General features: G+C 39.3%; 2 protein-coding genes across 7 annotated transcripts in view; one reads left to right on the forward strand and one right to left on the reverse strand.

The window, feature by feature from the left end:
* Nucleotides 1-1,165, forward strand: part of LOC115222731 (neutrophil cytosol factor 2) — a 48,054-nt gene extending 46,889 nt beyond the window's left edge. The window contains exon 10 of one of the 2 annotated variants that reach the window (XR_003882755.2): nucleotides 121-138. Coding sequence is in view for 1 of the 2 variants with exons in the window: in XM_029793029.2 (XP_029648889.1) it covers nucleotides 121-194 (74 nt within the window). In the remaining variant the exon portion in view is untranslated. Of the gene's footprint in view, nucleotides 1-120 lie in introns of both variants that reach the window. The other variant, XM_029793029.2, reaches the window with a different exon arrangement.
* Nucleotides 322-27,500, reverse strand: part of LOC115222729 (outer dense fiber protein 2) — a 75,234-nt gene continuing 48,055 nt past the window's right edge. For all 5 annotated transcript variants that reach the window (XM_036511912.1, XM_036511910.1, XM_036511911.1 and 2 more), the window contains 12 exons: nucleotides 27,000-27,116; nucleotides 23,485-23,600; nucleotides 18,250-18,429; nucleotides 15,752-15,884; nucleotides 14,864-14,974; nucleotides 12,161-12,265; nucleotides 10,693-10,851; nucleotides 9,122-9,222; nucleotides 5,771-5,852; nucleotides 2,745-2,858; nucleotides 2,209-2,301; nucleotides 322-1,147 (listed from right to left, as the gene is read on the reverse strand). In XM_036511912.1, the coding sequence (XP_036367805.1) occupies nucleotides 983-1,147; nucleotides 2,209-2,301; nucleotides 2,745-2,858; nucleotides 5,771-5,852; nucleotides 9,122-9,222; nucleotides 10,693-10,851; nucleotides 12,161-12,265; nucleotides 14,864-14,974; nucleotides 15,752-15,884; nucleotides 18,250-18,429; nucleotides 23,485-23,600; nucleotides 27,000-27,116 (1,476 nt within the window). In that variant the 3' untranslated portion in view covers nucleotides 322-982. The remainder of the gene's footprint in view (nucleotides 1,148-2,208; nucleotides 2,302-2,744; nucleotides 2,859-5,770; nucleotides 5,853-9,121; nucleotides 9,223-10,692; nucleotides 10,852-12,160; nucleotides 12,266-14,863; nucleotides 14,975-15,751; nucleotides 15,885-18,249; nucleotides 18,430-23,484; nucleotides 23,601-26,999; nucleotides 27,117-27,500) is intronic.

A 27,500-nucleotide genomic window follows, 5' to 3' on the forward strand; every position in this document is an offset into this window, starting at 1 on the left:
GCAGGCTTTGAACTGGTGGTCAAAATGTTGCTATTTTGATAAAAATCTTGACCCCCACCCCGCCCTCTTCAACAGGCGAACCCACTTAAAATCTTAAATGTTTTCTGTTTCTTCCAATAGGGGCTGACTGGTTTCAGGGCTGTTTGAAGAATAAAATTGGTCTGGTGCCTTGGAACTGTATTCACCAACGTTGACACCTTAACAAAGACACTTTTCCTAAGTGACACACATCTACTCTGCTGTCTCCACAGACAGACCAACACACACTGCCCACTTTGTGTTACACAAACACATTTATTCAGGAAGAGACAAAAGTCTCAATTTTGAAAAAACAAAAACTTTTATTTGGCTGATTAAATATGATCACATTCTACAATAATTGTTAAGTTTGGGTGCAGGGAAGGGAGGAAGGGAGGAGGAGGTAACGAAGCAAGGTACCTCACAATAAGTTACATTTCACATTGAAATACTAAGTACAACAATGTACTACATGTGATTACATAATGTACAGCAATGAAGCTCGCATAAGATTGTGTGGTACTGTGCTATGTACCTCTTACATGAAGAACAGCAGTGTACCTCTTACATGATTGAACTATAAGGTGCAGCAATGTACCCTCAAACAAAGACAAGCTAAATACACGTTTCAAACAAACTGTTTCGCACAATAAAGGAGGCCGTGGGCGGGGGGGAAGAAATACCTGAGTCAAGGGAAACAATTTTTTGGACTGTTTACAACCGTTACCATAGCTACAAGCCTGCGTGTTAGCTGAGCTATGTGTAGTTCAATACCGAAACAAGAATCGAGTATAAGTGAGTATGTTGTAGCATCGTGATGTCATGGATGTCATTCATTGCCATCACAGCGGATATTTGCCACTATAAGCCGACTGAAACACTCAGATTTCATACCTCCTCCTCCTCCTCATTAACTGGTCAATATCAAAATCACAACGACACTATTTGGAATTGAACCTGGACCTTACGGCAGTGTTGGCCGCAGGAAGGATTCAGTCATGTCCCCATAGACGTTGCGGTAAGATGTCTTCAGGAACTGGACGTAATTCTGCAAACTTCGATTTGTGCTTTGTGACTGTTCCAGCCGGTCCTTCAGGTCGTGCAGCCGAGAATTACATCTGCGATCGTTCTGAAACGAAAACAAAGTGGAAAAGATGTGGCCTTAGACGAGGTCCAGGTGTGACAGGTAACCAGCCCTTCTAACTAAACATGCTCTCTGACCTCACCATCCTCTCTCCAATTAAAGCTAACCAATTACACCTGTAAACTATGCTCCCACCTTGCTTGCTATCATTCTACAACCTCCATATACAATCTCTGTCTCTGACCCAGTATGTGTGTATATATATATATATATATGTATGCATGTATATATATATATATATATATTATATATATATATATATAATATATACGTATGTATATATATATATACGTATGTATATATATATATATATATATATATATACGTATGTATATATATATATATATATATATATATACGTATGTATATATATATATACGTATGTATATATATATATACGTATGTATATATATATACGTATGTGTATATATATATATATATATATGTATGTATATATATATATGTATATATGTATATGTATGTGTATATGTATGTGTATATGTATGTGTATATGTATGTGTGTATGTGTATATGTATGTATGTATATGTATGTATGTATATATGTATATGTATGTGTATATGTATGTGTATATGTATGTGTATATGTATGTGTATATGTATGTATGTGTATATGTATGTGTATATGTATGTATATATATATGTATGTATATATGTATGTATGTATGTATGTATCAGGTAGATGGCACTGGGTAAAGTAGTTGGTCCTTCACTTCTTAGAAAATAGAAATTAATGTTCGAGATGAGGAAGAGACTAGTTTCATTCCACTTGTTTATGGGTCTCTCTCTGATTACAAACACACTGACATCCTGAACTTGGCAATATATACCCCAATATACATACACACTCAACATATTCACTACTGCATACAAGAACAGCTACACACACACACACACACACACACACACACACACACACACCATCATATACAGGCACAAGCACCCTACGAGAATTGCCAAACAAGCACACAAACACTCCGTTAGTCGGAGGGGAAAGAGAGCTAATTTATAAGAGATGTTGATCTTACCTCATCCTTCTCCCTCTTCACTCTGTTTACCTCAGTTTTCACCTGATTCACTTGACATTCAAGATCTAAGATTTTCTGTTGAGATAATCTTTCCTGTAATAAAGAAAAAAACAAAAAAACATTGTTTAGCAAAAGAACAGCCACCCCACCCTGTTCCCTCACACTGCCTCTTCTGCCACTGCAACTACTGGGACTGCTGTTTGGTGTTACAGCCACCCCCTCTAACTTAACTCCTCCCCTTCACCTTTCACACCCCCTGCAATAAGACCATGACAATGCAGTCCCAGTCAACTATCACTGCACAGTCTGCCCCTGTCTCTCTCACTCATGCATAAACAACAACTACAATCTTCACAGTATTTCGGGGTCTTTCTTGGTAACTGCCATAGCAACCTAAGGGGACACACAGCACCCAACACATCTCCATAGCAATCTGTGTTCATGTGCAAAGGGTGAGTCCTTGAATCCCTATGATCATGCAATCGTAAGGATTTCAATACTGCCCCTACCCACCACACATCAAAAAGTATACTGACCTTTGAGATGACCCGGTCATGGAAGCTGCTCGATTGCTGTTTCAGGTCCTGCAGTGCATTTTCTAACTGATGAGTCAGACTCATCGTTTCCTGAGTTTTCTCTTCCAGTCGTACCTGCAATCACAAGATATATGTACGTATATACAATTGGCTCTCTGTTGATGATGAGTGTTCCTGTTCATTCGATCAACAGAACAGCCAGCTTGCGAAATTAGCATGCAAGTGGCTGAGTACTCCACAGAATGTGACAAGGCTGACCCCTCGAATTTCAGGTACAACTCATTTTTCCAGCTGAGTGGATGGGAGCATTGTGGTATAAAGCGTCTTGCCCAAGGACACAACACACCACTGGGAATTGAACTCGTGACCATGAGCTGAATAATAACCCTAACTACTGAGCCATGTGCCTTCACTTTATGTTATATATATTTATTTCTTTATCGCCCACAGGGGGCTAAACATAGAAGGGACAGAAAAAAGGGCTTAAGTCGATTACATCGATCCCAGTATATAACTGGTACATATTTAATTGACCCCGAAAGGATGAAAGGCAAGTTGACCTCAGCTTAATTTGAACTTGGAACATAGTGGCAGACGAAATGCTGGTAAGCATTTCACCCGGCACATATATATATATATTAATGATAATGCCAGCTTGCATATATATTAATGATAAAAAAACAATTACTGTTCACTTGCCATGGGGAAAGGTAAATCCAATAATTCAGACAGAATTCTTGTTCAGGGAAAAGTTGAGAGAGAGAGAGATGTGAAACCAGTTTTTTTTAACGTAGAGGATGTAAAACTCTGTTGTTTGTCGTGTGACCTGGTGGGTAAGGATGTTGCACTTGTGATGGCAAAATTGGGTTTTAATACCCAGACCAAGAGGTGCATGCACTGCGTTCTTAAGCAAAGCACTTCATTTCACAGTGCTCCACCCCACTAAGCTGTAAATAAGTACCCTGGTGGTGAACTGGATTCCCATTCAGCAGGGAATGTTGTGATCTCAGTCACTTGGAAACCAGGTGACCAGCCCCGTAATCCGAGGACTCGAGACTACTGTCGAGACTACTATATATAAATGCTCAAATAGACTCAGACACAAAGTGAAAGACGCCTGACAACAGAAGATACATTGCTATTGAGAGAGTAAAGAGATGCTGCTTAGAGAGTGTGTGTGTGTGGCAGGGGAGAGTAGAGAGAGAGAGAGATTGTTAATTAGATCTAATGAAAAAGAGGAGACAAATATCTTAATGCTGGTTGGTTTTCATATTTCTCTTTCTGTCGCAATCATTTTCATTATTTGTTACACACACCACCAGTCTGTGGCAAGACTTAACATTACCCCCACCCACCCACCCACACAAACACCCATACACACCCTTTTATCAGTCTTGATTCTAAGGTTACTGCCTTCTTAAACAGTGGTTGCCTACCTACATCCACCTGGTAGTTTATGGAGGCCACATCTTCTCCATTTGTTTGGTAGCATGAACCTTTTCTCACCAATGTTCTTTGTATTTGCAATAACTTTTCTGTGTGGACAAATATTTATTTATATATATTGGATAAAATCTGTACGGTGTACATTGTGTGTACACATGCAAATATATATTATATAAAAACGTATGTATATAATCTGTATAGTCTATTTAATAAATATTACATTGCTTGAGTGTGTGTATCTCTCTCTATATAAACGGCAGTTTGTCTGTGCGTGTTTCTGTGTGTCTGTTTTCTTGTACCCTCACCCTGACCACGGCTTTCAACCGATTCTGATGAAACTTGACACACACATAGCCCAATGTCATAATTCAAAACTAACGCAGCGAAAATTTTGAAAAGTTGCCCCAGTTCTGAAAAAAATCGATAAATTCGACATGGGGTCGAGAATCAGAAACACAAACCGCAAACTGTCTAGGGGACGCAACTCCACCTTTTTTAACTAAAAAAAAATTTACCATCATTTTTTTCCATCTTTTTGCTATTTTTTGGCTATAACTCTCTAAAAATGCTTTATAGTTATTTCCCTTACAAACCTGAGCAACGCCGGGCGATACTGCTAGTATATTTATATATGTGATTTAATTGCTGTTTCACTAATTCTGTTTTTCCATTCTGCTGTAAACTGTTGAAAACAAAAATATTTTTAAACAAATGTTTCCAAACCAGTTAAAATTCTATTTTTATAAATCATTAATGTACCTTATGTGTATATTTTGGTGATGGATGGGGTGGGGTGGGGTGAAGTTTTTTTTTTGTTATATTTTGATGTGCAATTTTTTTATTTTTTGATATAAACTTGAAGTTTTATTTTGTTCAATCATGAATTTTTGAATGCCTTTTCATTTTTCTGTGTGGAGTAGTTTGGACAACAGGATTTCATGGCCTTGTCCATACATAGTCTGGTGACACAGACTTGTAAAGGAAGCTGCAAGCCTTTGATGCTGTGTGTGTTTGTACAAACAGTTGCAGTAGAATTATGAACATCACCTGAGAGTAAATAACTGTTTGTTTTTTTTTTTAAATCAAGGGAGACAACCTAGAAAATTTTTAAATGTTATACAGTTACCACTATACTATTAGCGATTTTCTACCCCCACTACCAATTTATTCCAACCCACCTGCTTATAAGAATTTAAGCAAATATCCAATCCACCTGCTTATTCCATCCCCCCACTATTATTTGGGGCCCGAGTGTAGTTGGAAAGTAAGTTTCTCAACCATGCCTGTGTGTGTGTATATATATATTAAGTTATACGAATTTAGAAACTTTGAGAGAGCATGAAATAATTCTTTCTTTAGAAAGGTGAATCTCGAAGTGGACAAACCTATAAATAATAGATATTATGCAGAAGGATTTTTTTTTAACAGTATTTACATGCTATATTTATGGCCTTGTCTGCTTTAAGAGTCACCATTCCAAAGAAAGAATTTCACACACACACATATATAGGGGTTTTATATATATCGATATCACAACCTCCAAACAAATGACAGCTTTGAAAGACAAACTCCTGACTTACATTGTTCAGGCGGATGGTTTCCTCTCTCTTGGATATGGTAGTCATCAGTTCACGATTCTGTTCTGTAACTTCTAGAAACTTCCTGTACAACGAAATTAAACACTGTATAAACCACAGTCACAACTCTCTTTATCTCTCTCTACAGCTGGATGACTCAGCTGGGACAAAACAACAGGGTTCCAAAGATTCTAGAACCCATTGCTATACAACAGACGGCTCTACAAGGGGTCACAATGCTGCTGTAGGTCCATACCCAACAGCAACACTGTGACTGTGTCCTGTTAAGGAGGTTTTTCTGTGACCCCTTGCAGAGCAATACAGCAAAGACAAACCTATATAAACAATTGTTTAAAGGTCAACATTTTTTAGTTCCATCACCACCACAGTATAGGGATCAGAGGGGCCTGTGTTATGGTTCAACATCCCACTAGAGAGATTAGACAAAGGTCTGTGTTACAGCCCTTATATCTCTCTGTCAAAGCTCCCTGGTCTGATATCACATTACAAGACATGGAGGAAAAGAAAGTAGAGCAGCTGTTTTTCAGCTACCTGCAGGAAAACAAGATTAATGATAATTAGAATTAATTAAAGGAATTAACATGGGTTTTGTAGTTAAGAGTTAAAATTCTAAGAAGCCTGTCGTATATATGTATATATATATATATTTCTTTACTACCCACAACGGGCTAAACATAGAGGGGACAAACAAGGACAGACAAAGAGATGAAGTCGATTACATCGACCCCAGTGCGTAACTGGTACTTAATTTATTGACCCCGAAAGGATGAAAGGCAAAGTCGACCTTGGCGGAATTTGAACTTGGAACGTAACGACAGACGAAATACTGCTACGAATTTCGCCCGGCGTGCTAACGTTTCTACCAGCTCGCCGCATATATATGTGTATGTGTGTGTGTCTGTGTTTGTCTCCCTAGCATTGCTTGACAACCGATGCTGGTGTGTTTACGTCCCCGTCACTTAGTGGTTCGGCAAAAGAGACCGATAGAATAAGTACTGGGCTTACAAAGAATAAGTCCCGGGGTCGATTTGCTCGACTAAAGGCGGTGCTCCAGCATGGCCGCAGTCAAATGACTGAAACAAGTAAAAGAGAGAGAGTAAAGAGTACGCCTGCACAATCAGAGTTTCAACTTGGATGACTGGAGACATTATGTAAGGGACCCTGTCAGTCACAACTGACATCAGTTTCTGTTCAGTTGTGTTAACAGGCAATATTTATAAACAGCTAATTAGAAACAATGTTTAATATAGTGTCTTTTCTCTCTCTTATGCCATGTCTACAGGTATTAGTGATCCCGGATTTTTACACAAAAGCCTCAACATTCGTAATTTCTCTTATGAAATATACAGCAATGGCTCCTTATTGCCATTTGCTAGTTTATTTACATTTTATTCTGCAGAGCTGACCCTTAAAGACCAGTGGCTTTATGTAACACATGTCAAGAAGTTCTGTATTCTGAACCATCTTGTGATAACTGACCTATATAATTTGGGGCCTTTGACATGAACTCCCAGCTCCCTTAAGCAGAGGGTCTAGTTCACACGACATAGGCACACCTAGGTGACACACACATAGGAGCCAGCCCCTCTTCTGAGAACTGTATGTCTAAGCCACAAGACCATCTGGTATTTAACCTATAATGGGAGCCCTTGACAGATACTACCAACCCAGCGGATAGGGTACCCCTGGGATTAGTGGTGACTAAAGGGTAACTCCAAACTCCCTCAAAACTTAAACTCCCAAGCTGGGTCTGTCTTATCCATGCTAATATCTAGAAAAGTATTTAATAGCTAATTAGGAATAAATATCTTGTGAGACAGACGTGAGTAAATAAGTCAAGGTTAACTAGTTTGACATCAAACTACCTGAGACTGTCACTGGCTTTATGATACAAACTTACCCCTTTGCAAGCGATTTAAATTAAATATTTCCACCAAAATTTTGTTAGTTTATGTTCCAAACATTGGTTTAATAATGAAAAAGTTATTTTACAAAATTCTTTAAAAATTAGTTACAAAAAAAAAAAAAAAGCAGTATAGGTGCAGGAGTGGCTGTGTGGTAAGGAGCTTGCTAACCAACCACATGGTTCCAGGTTCAGTCCCACTGCGTGGCATCTTGGGCAAGTGTCTTCTGCTATAGCCCCGGGCCGACCAATGCCTTGTGAGTGGATTTGGTAGACGGAAACTGAAAGAAGCCCGTCATATATATGTATATATATATATATATATATATATTATATTTATGTGTGTATGTGTGCGTGTGTGTGTGTCTGTGTTTGTCCCCTTAGCATTGCTTGACAACCGATGCTGGTGTGTTTACGTCCCTGTCACTTAGCGGTTCGGCAAAAGAGACCGATAGAATAAGTCCCGGGGTCGATTTACTCGACTAGAAGGCGGTGCTCCAGCATGGCCGCAGTCAAATGACTGAAACAAATAAAAGAGTAAAGAGTATCTTTTAAAAGAAATATGATAACAAAAGGTTTAACATAATGAGTTGGAATTTGTGGGAAATTTGGTTGCTATATCTGTAGGTTGCTGTTGCTGTGACCTCCTCGTTATTAATGTATTAATGAGAAGACAAAGTACAGATTGCAGTCCTATAATTTGAAACATGGTGAAAGCAACCATTGAGATGAAGACATTAGTTGAAACTCATGTAGATAGTGTACATGGCATCTAATTCTTCTTTCTTCCTCACCATAGGAAACCATTTTGATACAAACCCGGCTGAGAGTGCTCCAGGTTCTATGATGCAAAAACTCTCTGTTTTAAAGTGGTCTAAATTAAAACCTTTCATCAAAAACTTTATATTAATTTACATTCCAATCACCAGATTAATAATGACAAAAGTTATTTTAATAAATTCTTCCTTATTATCAAAACTAAATAAAAACCGAGGCAGTTAATGTCAACAAAATTGAGAGAAAAAAAAGGTTTAAACACATAAAATGTTATAAAATGGCCAACTGGAAATAAATATGGACAAGACAAATAGAAGTAAACAGATAAAACTGTAATTAACATTAATTAATACATCATTAGAAATAGCTAATTAGAAATAAATACAGGGTGAGTCAAACAGATAAATAGGCCAAGGGAGGATTAACATCAATATATGGAATATTATAAATCAACAATTCTCAACTACAACTTCCAGGGTTGCATGAGGCCCTAAAGTATCCTTCCTGTGCATCTTTTATGCCATCAAAAATGGTAACTACTTCACCCAATGAACCAGTGACAGGCACCTTGGGAGGCTGTGATCAACAACTCTTGTTATTTATAAAACAGTTTCACCAAAAGACAGAACAAAGATAAAAATATTGGCACTGACCGTTCAAGTGTGTCGACTTTATTCCTTAAACTTCGGTTTTCCTCCACATATTCCTGGTTCATTTGTTTGGCTTCTTCCAGCATCTCATTAACATGTTCCAGCTGCGGAAATACAGGACAAACAGACAGATATAGTAATAGTGGCAATGGTGATCAGTAATTAGTGAGAAAAGGAGAAAGAGGGGAAGTGGAGGAGGTGAGAGAGTCTGGACATTGGACAAAAAGCGAACATGCAAGCAGGCAGAGATCAGGGGTTAATCTGCATTTTTGGAAGGAATATGTAAGCTTGTGGACTGCTGAACCAAGTGCATCTTAACGGAACGAGACTTTATAGAAAAATGATGTACTTGTTTATTTCCTGCTTTTGTGTAAAGACATTGAGAAAAACAAGAGTGCATATCATTTTTGACTTACCCTCGTATATATATATATATATATATATATATGTATATCAATCATCACCATTTAACATCTGTTTTCCATGCTGGCATGGGTTGGATGACTTGTCAGAGAGCTGAACCAAGCTTCACTGTCTGTTTTGGCATGGTTTTTACAGCTGGATGCCCTTCCCAACATCAAACTCCTTTATGCCCAGTATGTCTGGTATCTCTCGCAAGACACAGGCCACTTTGTGTTGCCCTGCCACGTCACATCGTATTGTCCAGTTTCGCCACCTCACGTTGTCCAGTCTGGACACTTCCAATGGGGTGGGACAGGGTGCTGGATAGAACAATCCATAAAACAGACAAGACTTGTACGTCCCTTGGATCTCAAAGTGGGAGACATTGCATGAAACACCCAGAACTGTTCAACTCAACAAGGCTGCGTCTGTGTTGGGGCTCGTGGCCTCCATCAATCTTTCAATCCTCAAGCATAATTTTTTTCATTGATGCAAATATTACAAATGTAGAAGGAATGATAGAAACAACCCCAGTACATTATTGGTACTTGTTTCTATGGCATACAACACCACCCACATCATGTCACCTCCATCCCACACATACATACATAGCAGAGAAGACCTCTTCATCAGTGGTGTTCGTCAATTCCAGTTTTCATTTACCACTCTTAAGGCTTCGGCTGACATGAAGCTATAGAAGATGTCACACACGCAACAAACCACGCAATGAGATCGAATGTGAAGCCACAGTTCCTAACAGTTTATTAATCGAATGACCCTGCATATAAACTCACACAATAATAATAATAATAATAAATTTGAGGGAGGGGTATAGATGATCACATCGACCCCAGTACTTGACTGGTACTTAATTTATTGACACCGAAAGGATGAAAGTCGAATAATAATAATAATGATTTTAAATTTTGGCACAAGGCCAGCAATTTTGGGGCTTGGGTTAAGTCAATTGCATTGATCTCAGTGTTCAATTGGTCCTTATTTTATCGACCCCTCCCCCCCAAAAAAAGAATGAGAGTCAAAATTGACTCTGGCAGAGTTTGTACTCAGAACATAAAATCGGATGAAATACCGCTAAGCATTTTGCCCCAGCAAGGTAACGGTTCTGTCACTTCACTGCTACGATGATGATGATGATGATGATGATAGCTTACCTTTGAAGTAAGTCCTGCGATTAGTTTGATGTTTTCTGTGTTCTTCCTCTCAGACAAATGTAACTGCTGCTCAAAGTCTTGTACTTTTAGTTCTGTGGTCTTCAACATCTCTGGCAGAGGTTCTAATTCTAACAGACGTTGGTGTAACCGTTTCTTCACCTGAAAAACAGACATCCACAATCTAATCAGCTGGCAAAAACGAGTCGTACCTGTAATTCAAAGGGGCCAGCCTTGTCACAATTTTTTGTGTCACACTGAATCTCCCTCAGAACTACATCAAGGCTATGTGTGCCTCTAGAGTACTCAACCACTTGCATGTTAATTTCACGAGCAGGCTGTTTGGTTGATTGGATCAACTGGAACCCTCAACGTTGTACCTGATGGAGTGCCAGGTCATATATTTTCTTCATGAATTGCCACTTAAAGAGCATGGTGTATAAACAGCATTGAGCTAGAACTCCATTCATTCCAATAATAAATCTCTGAACGAGGTATAAACAGTAACTGCACGACAATGTGAGGTATACTTGCCATCTCAATATGGCTAACCACTAAGGGTGGGTGTTACTGTAGCTTGTAGCCCCAGGAGAACACCGCCTCCAGCTGGCTTTAGACACACTTTGTGATCAACCACTCGTTATTTATAAAACAGTTTCACCAAAAGACAGAACGAAGTTAAAAATATTGGCACTGACCGTTCCAGTGTGTCGACTTTATTTATGGTTAGCCACATAAGGGTACAGAAAGTGTGTCTAAAGCCAGCTAGAGACGGTGTTCTCCTGGGGCTACAAGCTACAGTAACACACACCCACCCTTAGTGGTTAGCCATATTGAGATGGCAAGTATACCTCCATTCATTCCATCTCACACCAAAACAGAAGATCAGGAAGACAATTCCTCTCCTTACACAGTTATTTCCATGTAAGAGCTTTGGAGACTAAAATGGTGATGAAGGACAGAGAAATGGTACAAGACAAGAGAAATGGTACAAGGCAGCAGAAAAGGGAGTTTATTTATTTGTATTATCTTTACATGTTTCAGTGATGATTACACAATGACTATGCAATATTAGACACCTCAAACTATTAAACCCAAATACCTCTAGAGATAGACCTAGGTACCTGAAATTATTAAACTCAAGTACCTCTAGAGATAAACCTAGGTACCTGAAATTATTAAACTCAAGTACTTCTAGAAATAAACCTAGGTACCTCAAACTATTAAACCCAAATACCTCTAGAGATGAACCTAGGTACCTGAAAGTATTAAACTCAAGTACCTCTAGAGTTAAACCTAGGTACCTGAAATTATTAAACTCAAATACTTCTAGAAATAAACCTAGGTACCTGAAATTATTAAACCCAAATGCCTCTAGAGATAAACCTAGGTACCTCCCAGTGATATATACTAGGTACCTCAAAATATTAAACCCAGGTATCTCGAGTGTAGAAAAAGAAAACTCACAAACCTTATCCAATTCGTCTTCTCCTTCTCTCTGGATGCGACTGTTTTGTTTCTGTTGTTCTTCCAACAGACTCAGTGTATTATTAGCTTCACTTCTGGATATGTCCATCTTAGAGGAAGACAGGAAAATACAGTTGTCATATAGAAGATACAGTTATAGCAATAAGGAAGGAGTTGCAATACAGAGGCAAGGGTTATAAGGGGAGGGGGTTAAAATTTTCACACCGGGCTTCTTCTTGTAAACTAATTAACATATTGGGTCAATCAGGGCCAATATTTTTATTTCTTTCTGGCTTGGTAAGATTATTTCATAAATAACAGTGATGTTGATAACAGCTTTGTTAGGGACCAGTTAATGATTCATTGAATGGATCAATTATCATAAGGGTTTTTTTTTATTGTAACGGGTCTGTGTGTGCATGTTGTTATAGAAGAGGGAAGTGACCTAAGGAAGGAGGAGGCATAGCATTATCTGCAAAAGAGTGGCTGTTATTGGATGCAGCAAGGAAGAGTGTAGCAGACAAAACAAGACCTTGGGGTACACCAGAGATGATAGGATATGTGGCAGAGTGAGAGGCAGCTCTTTTAGCACAGGCCATGAGGGTGAAATCTGATGGGAAGCTATTGATGCAAGAAATGAAGGTCATCAGTGGGTGGTTTCAATGGGACATGGTTGTATGTTAGACAGGGTCAAGTTACAAAATTACTTTCGTGAAATTTTTCCAAGGTGAGAGCCCATGGGTGTGGCCCACATCAAGATGTCAGCTCTCTCTCTCTCTCCATATATATATATATATATATATATATATAGGCACAGGTGTGGCCATGTGGTAAGAAGCTTATTTCACAACCACATGGTTCTGGGTTAAGTGGCATCTTGGGCAAGTCTCTTGCAAATCTCTTCGGCTTTAGCCTCAGGTCAACCAAAGCCTTGTGAGTGGATTTGGGAGACAGAATCTGAAAGAAACTCAGTATATATATATATATATATATATATATATAATATATATATACTCACTTTTACTCTTACTTGTTTCAGTCATTTGACTGCAGCCATGCTGGAGCACCGCCTTTAATCGAGCAACTCAACCCCGGGACTTATTCTTTTCTAAGCCCAGTACTTATTCTATCGGTCTCTTTTGCCGAAAAGCTAAGTAACGGGGACATAAACACACCAGTATCGGTTGTCAAGCAATGCTAGGGGAACAAACACACACGCATATATATATACACATATATACGACGGGCTTCTTTCAGTTTCCGTCTACCAAATCCACTCACAAGGCTTTGGTCGGCCCGAGGCTATAGTAGAAGACACTGGCCCAAGGTGCCACGCAGTGGGACTGAACCCGGAACCATGTGGTTGGTAAACAAGCTACTTACCACACAGTCACTCCTGCGCATATATATATATATATATATATATATATAACCAGCCATAGAAACCATGTCAAGACAGACTGGAGCCTGGTGCAACTCTCCAGCTTAACAGCACCAGTCAAACTGTCCAACCCATGCCAGCATGAAAAATGGATTCTAAGTAATGATGATGATGGTGTGTGTATTGTACAACCAATCGAAAGCCTTCTTGGAAGGAATATGCAAGCTTGTGGACTGCTGAACCAAGTGCATCTTAAAGGAACGAGACTTTACAGAAAAATGATGTACTTGTTTATTTCCTGCTTTTGTGTAAAGACATTGAAAAAACAAGAGTGCATATCATTTTTGACTTGCCCTTGTGTACGCACACACACACACACAACACACACACGTGTCATCATTGCACACATACACACACACGCAGACCTCCACGCACGCACATATCCACACTTACACACACATTCCTCCTCCTACCATTCTGCTGTCTTCGACTATACTATTCTTCTGTCTTTGAAAACATCTTTCTTCACCCTTTTCCTCCCGGTCTTTCAAAATGTGACCCCGTGTGTACCGTTGGCGATTTTTTTTTCCTCTGTCTTCCCTTCTCCTATGTTTCCAATGAAGAGCTCCGCTCGAAACGTTAAACCCTCCTTCTTTCCTGAGCGTCCAATAATACTATATTTGTTCCACGTCCTCGCGTTGTTGTATTTTTTTTGTGCTTTCTTGTTTGGATTAACTATATATATATATATATATATATATATATATATATCAGTTTGGTCTGCAAATGGCTGACACACACCACACACACATATATATTATATATATATATATATATATATATATATATCAATCATCATCATTTAACATCTGTTTTCCATGCTGGCATGGGTTGGATGACTTGTCAGAGAGCTGAACCAAGCTTCACTGTCTGTTTTGGCATGGTTTTTACAGCTGGATGCCCTTCCTAACATCAACCACATTACAGAGTGTACTGGGTGTTTTTCATGTGGCACCAGAGCTAGCTACAGTTAAAGAATTCTAAGGCAACCAAAAATATTGAGTTTAAATCTGTAAATAAATACAGCTTACTGTTTTGCAAGAGTACCACTACAACCCTGAGTAGTATAAGAGGTTACCAAACACTGAAATTTTTGGTAGCATGAAGGACATCTAATCATAAAATAACTCACTCAATAAAACTGTCCAATCCATTCTATCCTGAAAATATGAACATAACACTGTGATGATTGTGATGATGATGATGATGGTGGTGATAGTGGTAGTGATGATGATGATAAAAGCATCAGTGGGGCCATCTACTCACCCTGCCTTTGTATTCTTCAATGATTTCTTCAGCCTGTGTCAGTTTGGTCTGCAAATGGTTGACATTGGTTTCAGCTTCGGTCAACTTTGATGTCAATTCCTCTTGGATAGACTGGAACGAGAAATACTAACAATGACCAACTGACTAAGAAGTGACCAACGACCAAGAAGCCAAATCTGTAATGTCCCCGTGTGTTGACCAATAATCTAAATTACAGTGAATAGAATGGCTACAGGTGACGACTGTCTACTTTGTCCAGTTTAGTGTCTCTACACAGGATGAGTTACATCAAATATCTGATGGTCAACTATGACATTGTGCAGTAGTGTTAACTGTAACAGTGAACAATAGTTGGAGTGTTAAGCACACCAGTGAACAATAGTTGCAATGTTAATTGTAACAGTAAACAGTGGTGACATTGTTAAATGTGGTAGCATTAACAATGAACATTGTTAAATGTGGTAGCATTAACAATGAACAATAGTTTTAGTGTTAACTACAGCAAAAATTGTTGTGTAGCCCCAGTGCATATCATATAAATATGATCAAAGATATTCCAGCTATGCCCATCTCATCTGTATACCATGGACTACATCAGCCAATGGATTCTCCTTCAAGATAGTGGTACATGAGTTGAGAGATTTGGCTGTTATTTCTAGCAGGTTAAAAAACTTCGTCAGAGACTGCCACATTGACTTGTAACAAGAACACCAATGATGGTGTTAACTGTAACAGTGAATAGTAAACGGTAACAGTAAACACTAGTAGTGTTAATAATTGTGACAGTAAACATCACTGGGGATGTTAACTGTGACAGTAAACAGTTGTTGATGTTAACTTAGAATTATTAATGTGGTGTTAACTGCAACAATAAACAAGAATGTTTACCATTAATTTCTCATTCTCCTGACATTTGTTCTGACACTCCAACGTCTTCTCCTCCAGCATGGCAGACATTCTAGATGTTTCTGTAGAATTGTCCTCATAGAGGTGGATCTTATTTTGCAGATCTTCCATTTCTCTGTGAGAAGAGAGAGAAAGACAGAGAAACGGTTCAAACTCCATGGGAGATTTACAAATATAGTAGTACACACACATATATACATTTATACACACATACACACATGGTTTGGAACAATTAGTATACATAATACGTGTATAAACAAAGGCAGCGGGCTGGCAGAAATGTTAGCACCCCGGGTTAAATCCTTAGCAGTATTTCCTCTGTTTTTACGTTCTGAGTTCAAATTCTGCTGAGGTTGCCTTTCATCCTTTCGGGGTCGATAAATTAAGTACCAGTTGCTCTGAGGCTAAGGAATGACTGGTGCCACATTTGGAGTGGTTCAAACCATTTCCAATCAGAAATCTTTTGCAATTTAAAAAACACCAAGAGCTGAGAGTAATCCTCATCATCATTTAACCCTTTACATACACATGTGTACCAACACACTCCCACATCTTCAACCTCCCATATATATATCTATATATATATATATATATCATCATCATCCTCGTTTAGCGTCCACTTTCCATGCTAGCATGGGTTGGACGGTTCAACTGGGGTCTGGGAAGCCAGAAGGCTGCACCAGGCCCAGTCTGATCTGGCAATGTTTCTACGGCTGGATGCCCTTCCTAACGCCAACCACTCCGTGAGCGTAGTGGGTGCTTTTTACGTTCCACCGGCACAGGTGCCAGACGAGGCTGGCAAACGGCCACGATCGGATGGTGCTTTTTACATGCCACCGGCACGGAGACAGGTGAGGCTACACACACACACACACACACACAAAACATGCTTCTTTCAGTTTCCATCTATCAAATCCACCCACAAGATTTTAGTCCAGTGATTCCCAATCTTTTTTGATATCTGGGGCCAGATCCTAAACCTGGATTTTTTCCAGGGATCACACCAAAAAGAAAAAGAAGCAAAATATGAGTCAACTAAAGAAAAATATATATTCATAGAGGGAAAGACAATCAAGGAAAGATGCCTGATGGCTACACAAGGCCCTGGGAGGTGCGGTTGACAACCACTGCTTTAGTCAGCCCGGGGCTATTTCAAAAACACTCCCCCACTATGCACCATAGTGCTGAACCAAAGCTGGGACTGAACTCCAAACCACAAGGTTGCAAAGTAGACCTCTCAACCACAAAGCCACGTCTACACCTATCATGAAGCTAAATATACCATTTGATGGCAACGACCTGCCTGCTGGTTGCTTCTTTGTCACAGTATGGCCAAAATAAAATATGACCGAATTAACACCTTCTCAAATAACTTTATACAAGAATCTCTCTGTTATGTTCTTAACACTAACTGAATTATGTAAAAAAAAAAAAAAAATTTTAACTGTTGATTATTTGATTATTTTACGATTAAAATTCTTGATTTTGATCCCAAAGAGAATTTAAACAAATACACAGTGTCTGTTATTTCTTTGGAGAAACTTGGGGCGTAAACATGGCTGAGTGTTTATCATCACAATTATTTGTTCAAAATACATAAAGACTTCCTTGCAGAAAAGGCTTCAGAAGAGAGACAGAAAGACACACACATCTGTACATACATATTAATACACACACACATTTATCTATCTACCTCTCTCTCTCTCCCTATATATATATATATACACACACCACACACACACATATACCTAGATACACACAGAATGATTGTATGTATCATCATCATCATCGTTTAACGTCCGCTTTCCATGTTACCATGGGTTGGACGATTTTGACTAAGGGCTGGCGAGCCAGATGGCTGCACCAGGCTCCAGTCTTGATCTGGCAGAGTTTCTACGGCTGGATGCTCTTCCTAACGCCAACCACTCCGAGAGTGTAGTGGGTGCTTTTTACGTGCCACCGGCACGGGGGCCAGTCAGGCGGTACTGGCAATGACCTTGCTCGAATCTTTTCACACATGCCAGTGAAGCGACATTGGTAACGATCACGCTCGAATGGTGCCCTTGTATGTGCCACAGGTACAGAAGCCAGTTGGTTGCTCTGGCAACGATCACACTTGGATTGTGCTCTTGGCACCCTACTAGCACAGGCATGAGTGCCAGTAAGGCGACGCTGGTAACGATCACACTCATATGGTGCTCTTTGCACCCCACTAGCACAGATGCCAGTCATAACACAGATGCCAGTCATAGCACAGATGCCAGTCATAGCACAGATGCCAGTCATAGCACAGATGCCAGTCATAGCACAGATGCCAGTCATAACACAGATGCCAGTCATAGCACAGATGCCAGTCATAACACAGATGCCAGTCATAACACAGATGTGTGTACATTTTATGATTGTATGTATATGCATGTATATGCAACACACACACACACACACACACAGAGGAAAAGGTGATGGGGTGGGCAACTTACTGCTTTAGCTTAGAACATTCTGCAAAAGCCGAGCTCTTCTCTTGACTGATTTGTTCCAATCTTGTCCTGTAGACATCAAGCTGTGTGCTGGCATCAGTGAGTTCTTTCTCTTTGTTTACCAATTCAGAGTTTAGGTGTTCCACAGTGTCTTCTGTGTAGCTGGCCTTCTGCTTCAGCAGCCTGAAAGAAATCACAGCAAGGAGACACATAACACAGACTATACACACACTACAGACTATACACACACTACAGACTATACAGGCAGCAAGCTGGCAAAAACGTTAGCACGCCGGGCGAAATGCGTAGCCGTATTTCGTCTGTCGTTACGTTCTGAGTTCAAATTTCGCCAAGGTCGACTTTGCCTTTCATCCTTTCAGGGTCGATAAATAAAGTACCACTTTCGCACTGGGGTTGATGTAATCCACTTAATTCCTTTGTCTGTCCTTGTTTGTCCCCTCTATGTTTAGCCCCTTGTGGGCAGTAAAGAAATATATATATACACACACACACACACACACATACAACACACATTTATCAAGTTAGAAAACAGAGAGATCTAATGGAATCAAATTAATTTATTAATTAATCAACATATTCACCAACGAGTGTTTCGTTTCACAAACAAAATTAAAATTACAAAACATAAATGCAGGAGTGGCTGCGTGGTAAGTAGCTTACTTACTAACCACATGGTTCCCGGTTCAGTCCCACTGCATGGCACCTTCGGCAATTGTCTACTACTACAGCCTCAGGCCAACCAAAGCCTTCTGAGTGGATTTGGTAGACAGAAACTGAAAAGACTGCCATGTCATGTGAGTGTGTGTGTGTGTGCCTGTGTGTATACGCTTGTGTGTGTGTCTGTGTCTGTCAACCCACCATTGCTTGACAATCGATGTTGGTATGTCTACGTCCTTGTAACTTAGCAGTTTAGCAAAAGTGACCTATAGAATAAGTACTAGGCTTACAAAGAATATGTCCTAGGGTCGATTTGCTCAACTGAAGGCGGTGCTCCAGCATGGCCACAGTCAACAAGTAAAAGAATAAATAGATAAATATATAATTTTGCCTTTTAAATTCCTGGTACTTATACTGTGGGTCTCTTTTGCTGAAACACTAAGTTACAAGGATGTAAGCACACCAACACCAGTTGTCAGGCAGTGACTAGGGACAAACACAGACACAAAGACACACACACATAGCTATATAATGACAGGCTTTTTTGAGTTTCCATCTACCAAATCCACTCAGAAGGCTTTTGTTGGCTAAGGGCTATAGTAAAAAGACACCCAAAGGTGCCATGCAGTGCGACTGAATTGAAAGTACCTTGGTAGATAAACAATTAAGAGAATGAAGACAGAGAAAGCCCCCGGCCCATCAAGAATCACCACAGAGATGCTTAAAATATCTGGCGGTGTTGGCCACCTGTATAGTCAACCTGGTGATACAAGAAGGCATCATACCCAATGGCTGGAGTAGCAGCACCATAGTCAACTGCTACAAAGGTAAAGGTGATGCATTAGATACGAATAATTACAGAGAGTCAAATTATTGCATCAAGTAATGAAAGTCACGGAGAGAGTCAGTCTAGATGAGATGCAGTTTGAGTCTGTGCCAGGGAAAAGCACCACTAATGCTATATTTCTGGTAAGGCAGCTGCAGGAAAAATACCCCACCAAAGATAAACCTCTGTACCTAGCTTTCGTTGACATGGAGAAAGCCTTTGACAGGGTCCCCCGATCCCTTATCTGGTGGTCAATGTGGAAACTAGGGATAGATGAATGGTTAGTGAGAGCTGTGCAAGCCATGTACAGGGATGCTGTGAGTAAGGTGAGGGCTGGCAATGAGTACAGTGAAAAATTCCGCGTAGGGGTCCACCAAGGATCATTCCTTAGTCCCCTCTTATTCATCATAGTGCTCCAGGTAATAACAGAGGAATTAAAGACAGGATGCCCCTGGGAGCTCCTCTATGCTGATGACCTTGCTCTAATAGCTGAGTCACTATCAAAACTAGAGAAGTTTCAGGTGTGGAAGCAAGGTCTAGAATTGAAAGGCCTTACAGTCAATCTAGTAAAAACAAATAAAATTACTTATTCTGTTAGATCTGTGGAATTACACAGATCAGAGGAAGACAAGGGGTGGGAGGGGGAGAGAGAAAGAGGAGAGCAAGAGAGAGAGGAAGAGCAGGCGCATGTGTGTGTTTGCAGTTGATTGTAAAATAATGTTCAAACTGTTTGTTGCTTGTGTGTGTGTGTGTGTGTGTGTGTGTGTATCATTATCATCATTTAACGTGTTTTCCATCCTGGCAATTATATGTATGTATATAAGGTGTATGTGTGTATATATATATATAATATATATTATGTATGTGTTTATGCATGTATGTATGTATGAGTGTGTGTGTCTATATAACCTAATTAGCACACTCACACTACAACAGCTAATTAATTGGCTAATTAACTGAGAAATTAGTAGAAATCCCCAATTAAATATTCATGGTAATATAATTTCACTACTCACAGTTTTGAACTGCTAAACATTATTATTTCATTTCCTTAATTTGAATCTTCATTCATACATTTCTATACATACTTTTTTGAATACTCATTACATCAATAATTCTGCATCTTTACACTTACACTTTTTCCATGACAGTAGATAAAGTTTTTATTCCACAACATATTTGGAGTAGATTCATGCAGGCATAGTGTGGATTTGATCCTCGATTGCCAAATTTCACTTAACATTTCAACAGTGCTTTTCTCACGGTAAAACAATAGTTTTTCTGTGAATGACAGCAATTATACATTTCCCAGATGCCTTCGCTAAGCGGAATAATGTCTTTGCCTCTCGCCGCCAACCTTTGAAAACCTCTCTCACCAACCTCTAACAATCTCTCCCTCCTCCAGCTGACAGTTTTTGTACTTTTTCGTGACGGAAAATAGACCTTTTGTGGCAGTTATAACGAAATTGCTTTCTTATATCAAAGTAATAAGGCATTTCAATAGAACATCTTTACCCCCCCCCCCAGGAATTACCGGGTACACCAGCTAGTATATGCATATATAAATACACACATTCATACACATAACTACATATACACAGAGAAATTCATACACATATACACACAACACACACTCATATGCACAATCAATTTCACACACACACACATTTACATATATATATACATTGATATTACAGCAATTGGACAGACTTGTATAAGATGCCATGAACCACCTTGCAATCATTCCTGCCACACAAGTACATCCAACAATGGTGCTTATAGTAGCTCACATTTAAATCTTGATTTTACTAAGTGATATTTATCTCTCATTGAATGGAATATTTTTTTGCTAATCCTACCAATAATAAAACAGTTCTATACCTATATATACACACACACCTCCCACAGAAACAAGACAGGAATCTATTGATATTCACACAAACAGACAGAATATTGGTTTCAAATTTTGCCAGAAGGGCAGCAATGGTGGGGAAGGTTTACAAGTCGATTATATCGACCCCAGTGCTCAACTGGTACTTATTTTATCGATCCCAAAAGGATGAAAAGCAAAGATGATCACGGCCTCATTTGAATTCGGAGCGTAAAGTCAGACGAAATGCACTTTTTCCGGCGCGGTAACCCTTCTGTCAGTTCGCCGCTTTCAAATAGGGAAAATATTAAATCTACTGATTTATCTCCCCTGCATCACTAACATTATTTTGGCCAAACCAGTGGTAAACTCTACCAGATATAACCATCGGTTTCAGTTCGGTCAGCGACATCGCTGTGAGAAAAAAAGTTACACATCATTTCGTTTGTTAATTACTATAAATGTTAACAGCTTATTAATATTTTGAAATATCTTGAAAGTGGCCGGACTGTTTATCACTTTGAATACTACCGATTCCATTGAAATCTTGATACACTGAGCGGTGATAGAGAGTTGCTTCAGTTTTTAATTAATAAATACCTCAATTAATGAAATCGTGGTTCATTTTCCCTAATTTCATTATTAGAAACTTCGTTAAGGCGGCAAGCTGGCGGAATCATTAGCACGCCGGGCGAAATGCTTAGCAGTATTTCGTCTGTCATCATGTTCTGAGTTCGAATTTCGCCAAGGCCGACTTTGCCTTTCGTCCTTTAGGGGTCAAGAACTGGGGTCGGTGCGATCGACTTACCTCCTGCCCCAAACTTTCAGGCCTTGTGCCTACAGTAGAAAGGATTATTAGAAGCTTCGTTAAGGCTTCAAGCTGGTGCAGTCTTTAACATGGAAGGAAGCCTTTTCCCTGTCTTTACGTTCTGAGTTCAAACTACACTGTGGTGGACTTGGCTTGGTGCAGTTGACTAGCACCTCCACCAAAATCAAGAACTTGTGACAACAGTAGAAAGGATTATTAGAAACTGTGTTGCCAGAGTAAAGAAAAACAGTTTTATGGAGGTAAGTTTTTATTTAGGAGAGAAAAAAAAAATACTTTATAAAATATGGCAGACCTAGAATACTCAAGTCCTGTCCACAAAATTATCTAATAATCGTTTTAATGTCCCATTTCCTATGCTTGCATGGTTCAGACAGAATTTTGTGAGGCAGGTTTTATTGAAATGGACACCTTTCCTGTTATCAAATCTGTCTTTACGTTGTGATTTCAAATTCTGCTGAGGTTGTCTTTGCCTTTCATCCCTTCAGGGTTGGTAAATTAAGTACCAGTTGCATACTAGGGTCCATGTAATCAACTGCCTGCCCCCCCCACCACCAAATTTCAGGCCTTGTGCCTAGAGTAGAAAAGAATTTACAACACCACAGCAGGACACTACAAACCAACAAGGGAGACTGTGTAGAAGGTGGTGCTTCATATGCTAGAAATAGTAGCTAAACTTCCTTCAACCCCCACCCCTTCCACAAACACAGATTGTCTTGGCTCCTGAGTTCCCTGGACATAGGATAAACACAGGATGGTCCTGCATGGAATGTCTTTGATCTTATGCCTGCTTAATCAGGGCTAAAATCAGATTAACCAACAATACCCACTCACCTACGCAAAACATCAAGTAAAGAATGAAAGCCACAGCATCCCCATCACATCCAGTCATGTATTTTTACATTGAACTCTATTTCGACAATAAAACATCACATAACACTACAATACAGTGGACCAAGAATGAGGACCTCAGAATCTCCTCCACATCCAGGACTCTCTATTTCCAGCAACAACAAAACTAACAAACACATCACTGACCGTGTTGCTTTCTTCAAGTAACCTTTGTCCTTGTCTGACTGGTCTCTAACTGTGGACATTTGACGTTGCAGCCGTTTGTTGTCCATCACAGCCTCGGCCAATTGCTTCTCCAGGGTCTGACAAATTAAAAAAAACAAAAACAGAAAATGTTAACGATACTGACAATCATTGTCGTTTATTTACACTTACTGTGGAGATGCACTGGCCCAGTGGTTAGCGCAGCGGACTCATGGTCACAGGATCGAGGTTTCGATTCCCAGACCGGACATTGTGAGTGTTTATTGAGCGAAAACACCTAAAGCTCCACGAGGCTCCAGCAGGGGGCGGGGGGGGGGAGCTTGTTGTACTCTTTCACCACAACTTTCTCTCACTCTTTCTTCCCGTTTCTTTTGTACTTGTATTTCAAAGGGCCAGCTTTGTCACACTGAATCACCCTCAGAACTGCGTTAAGGGTATACGTGTCTGTGGAGTGCTCAGCCACTTGCACGCTAATTTCATGAGCAGGCTGTTCCATTGATCGGATCACTTAGAACCCTCGTCATCATACCCGACAGTGCTACGTTTACACTTACAACTGAAATGGAGAAGCATTAAGAAATCTGTAAACACTTCTTTATTAACTTGAGTGAATGCCCTGACACATCTTCGCACCAGCCTCTCTCTTTTCCCTCTGGGTCAGCCATGTATCTCCCCCAGCACAGGATTAACCAATAGGCTAAGAAAGTACATGTTTATGGCATCAAGGGAAGAAGGCAGGTAGCAGCACCAAAATGGTAAACAGTTTAAGGCACAAAAGAAATCACTTTAAACTTGTTAAAATAATATTCAGGATTGCTTATCTTTACTAAGTATAGCAGATGTGTTATGTAAGATTAATTCTAAGGATTTGGTCAAAGACTTTGCAATTAAAACAAAAGTAGGAGAAAACTTTTTAATTAGAAATAAAGTGGAAGTATACGAAAAAAGCATTATTTTCCATCTTATTGTTGGTGTTGTTTATATTTTGGAAAATAAAAATTTATTTTAAGGTTTATAATTGTTTATATTTTGAATTACATATATAAGGAGAGGGTACCAAAATTCTTTTAAATACTTAGGGCCTTTAAGGGTCTTAATCCAGCCCTAGTCTCCTTTACAGCAAAATATTTGTTCTTGATTTTCTATTAATACTTTAATCTCTCATTAACTGGCATAAACCCACCTCCTTCAATACTATGCCCATCTTCAATTGTGTGTATGTGTGTGTATATACATACATATATAAATGAATATATATATATATATATATATATACATGAATGCATGTATATGTACATATACATATATATGCATACATACATATATATAATATATATATATGTGAATGTATGTATATGTATATACATACGTACGTATATATATATATAATATATATGAATGAATGTATATGTACATATACATATATATATGTATATACATACGTACGTGTATATATATATATATATATATATATATTTAACTTACACTATATCATCAAATTAATGAGTTGAAGCTTATAGCTCTCATTAATCTTCATCAAATTAACCCTAAACCAGTCAATACAAAAAAGGTATGAAATAAAATTAAATGAGGACCCTAACAATTTCAGAATGAAAAGTCTAAGTTAGGAACTCGTGAAGAAATTAAAACAACTCTAGAGATAAACAGAATGAACAAATATGAGAGGGGAAGGGAGAGATATGGAGAGAGAAGAAGGGGGTAAGTAGGCAGGATAGAGAAGGACAGAAGATAGGAACGAGAGAGAGAGAGAGGGGAAGGAGGGTGAGATATGGGAAGAAAGAGGGAGGAGGCAAGAGGGTAGAAAAGACAGAGAGAAACAGAAGGTAGGAATGAAAGAGAAAAAGAAGGACTTAGTCACCTAGGTAATGGAAGCTATCGATTACTAGAAGTAGTCAATAGCTTCCGTTACCTAGACGCCAACTCAGTAGCGGTGGTGGATGCTCCGAGAGTGCAGCTGCTAGAATAAGAATAGGCTGGGCAAAGTTCAGAGAGTTCCTACCTCTGCTGGTAATAAAGGATCTCTCACTCAGAGTGAAAATCTGATTGTACAAAGCCCGTGTGCAAACAGCCATGCTATACGGCAGTGAAACATGAGCTGTGACTGCTGGAGGCATGCGTAGACTTGAAAGAAATGAAGCTGGTATGCTTTGCTGGATGTGTAATGTCCGTGTACACGCACGACAGAGTGTAAGCATCCTGAGAGAAACGTTGGGCACAAGAGACATTAGATGTGGTGTGCAAGAGAGACGACTGTGCTGGTATGGTCATGTGATTCCACCGAGGTCCACCTTGCCTTTCATCCTTTTGGGGGGTCGATAAATTAAGTACCAGTTACGCACTGGGGGCAATCTAAACGACTTAATTCCTTTGTTCCTTGTTTGTCCCCTCTGTGTTTAGCCCCTTGTGGGTAGTAAAGAAATAGGTATTGTCATGTGATGCATATGGACAAGTACAGCTGTGTGAAGTGTCATGCTCCAACAGTGGAGGGAACCTGTGACAGAGGTAGACCCATAAGAAGACATAGGAGGTGGTGAAGCACAATCTTCAAAAATTGGGCCTCACAGAGGCAATGACAAGTGACCAAGACCTTTGGAGATATACCATGCTTGTGTAGACTGGTCCAGCCAAGTGAGACCATAGTTATGACCGATGCTGGTGTCAGGTCAGAGACATGTAAAAACACCCACTACACCCTCGGAGTGGTTGGCATTAGGAAGGGCATCCAACTGTAGAAAGTATGCCAAATCAGATTGGAACCTGGTGTATCTCACTGGCTTACCACTTTTCAGTCAAACTGTTCAACCCATGCCAGCATGGAAAGCAGACATTAAATGATGATGATGATGATGGACTTGTTGATCTCAGTTGGACTTGAACTCATCATGCAGAGAGCCACAACAAATATATCACAAAGTATTTTGTTTGATGCTCAAATGAGTCTGCAAACCTTACACTGACAACCTTAAAACCAACACCACTCTAAGTTTCTCGAAGAAGGAGAATACTAGAAACATTTATTGTATGTGACTGAAGTAGAATTAAGTTTGAAATAGCAACCTATGTATCATACTCAAATTATGTACAACATTGAAAACCTAATTAAATGTGGAAGCGCAAAGAGGCAGAAAAAAGGATTTAACAATGCCACCATTGCTGCAAGTGCTGAACAACTTTCATTTGCTGCTGCTATATTCCTGTGTTCTTTAATACTCTATGTCTAGAAGAGAAACTATCTCAGGACAAATACCTTTCATTTGGCTTTCAATGATGATTCTGCTTTGAGTATGATATGCAGATTGCTATAGAAACATTACATTCTATATTCCTCATGATAAATAAACTTACTGAACTTTCTTGCCAAACCCTTGTACTGCCACTAGAAAGCCCCAACCCCCCCCCCCACTACATGGCACCAACTTACTTCTGTCTTGATACCAACAAAGAAGTAGATGTTATACAATATGTCATAGGTTTACCTGTATCTGTACAGACATTCTGTTGCAGTCTGCTTCTTTAGTTCGAAGTTGTCTTTGAAGATGGCCCCGTGTTTGTTCTACTGATTTCTGAAGACGTTTTAGTGAATTTACTTCTTCCTGGAACAGAGCAGCAACATATACGTACATTACCCAAATTGACTTCATAGGTATATATTCTACACACCTTAACCCTTTCGTTACTGTATTTATTTTGAGATGCTCTGTGTTTCTTTCAATTACTTTAAATATAACAAAGAATTTAGTAAAATAACTTAGTTATCATTCAGCTAGTGTTAGGAACATAAATTGTGACTAAGGTTTGGTGGAAGGTTTTAATTCAAAACTTATGAAAACAAGACATTTGTATTCAGAGCCAGAGCCAGTTTCAGCCTGGTTGGTAACGAAAGGGTTAAACACATGCATGCATACACACACACTCATACACAAGAATTCTACACAACGAGCAGGCAATGTTTTGTGTTTGAAGTACAGCCATGGTTC

Source organism: Octopus sinensis, linkage group LG21, assembly GCF_006345805.1.
Source record: "Octopus sinensis linkage group LG21, ASM634580v1, whole genome shotgun sequence".
Classification (NCBI taxonomy): Eukaryota; Metazoa; Mollusca; class Cephalopoda; order Octopoda; family Octopodidae; genus Octopus; species Octopus sinensis.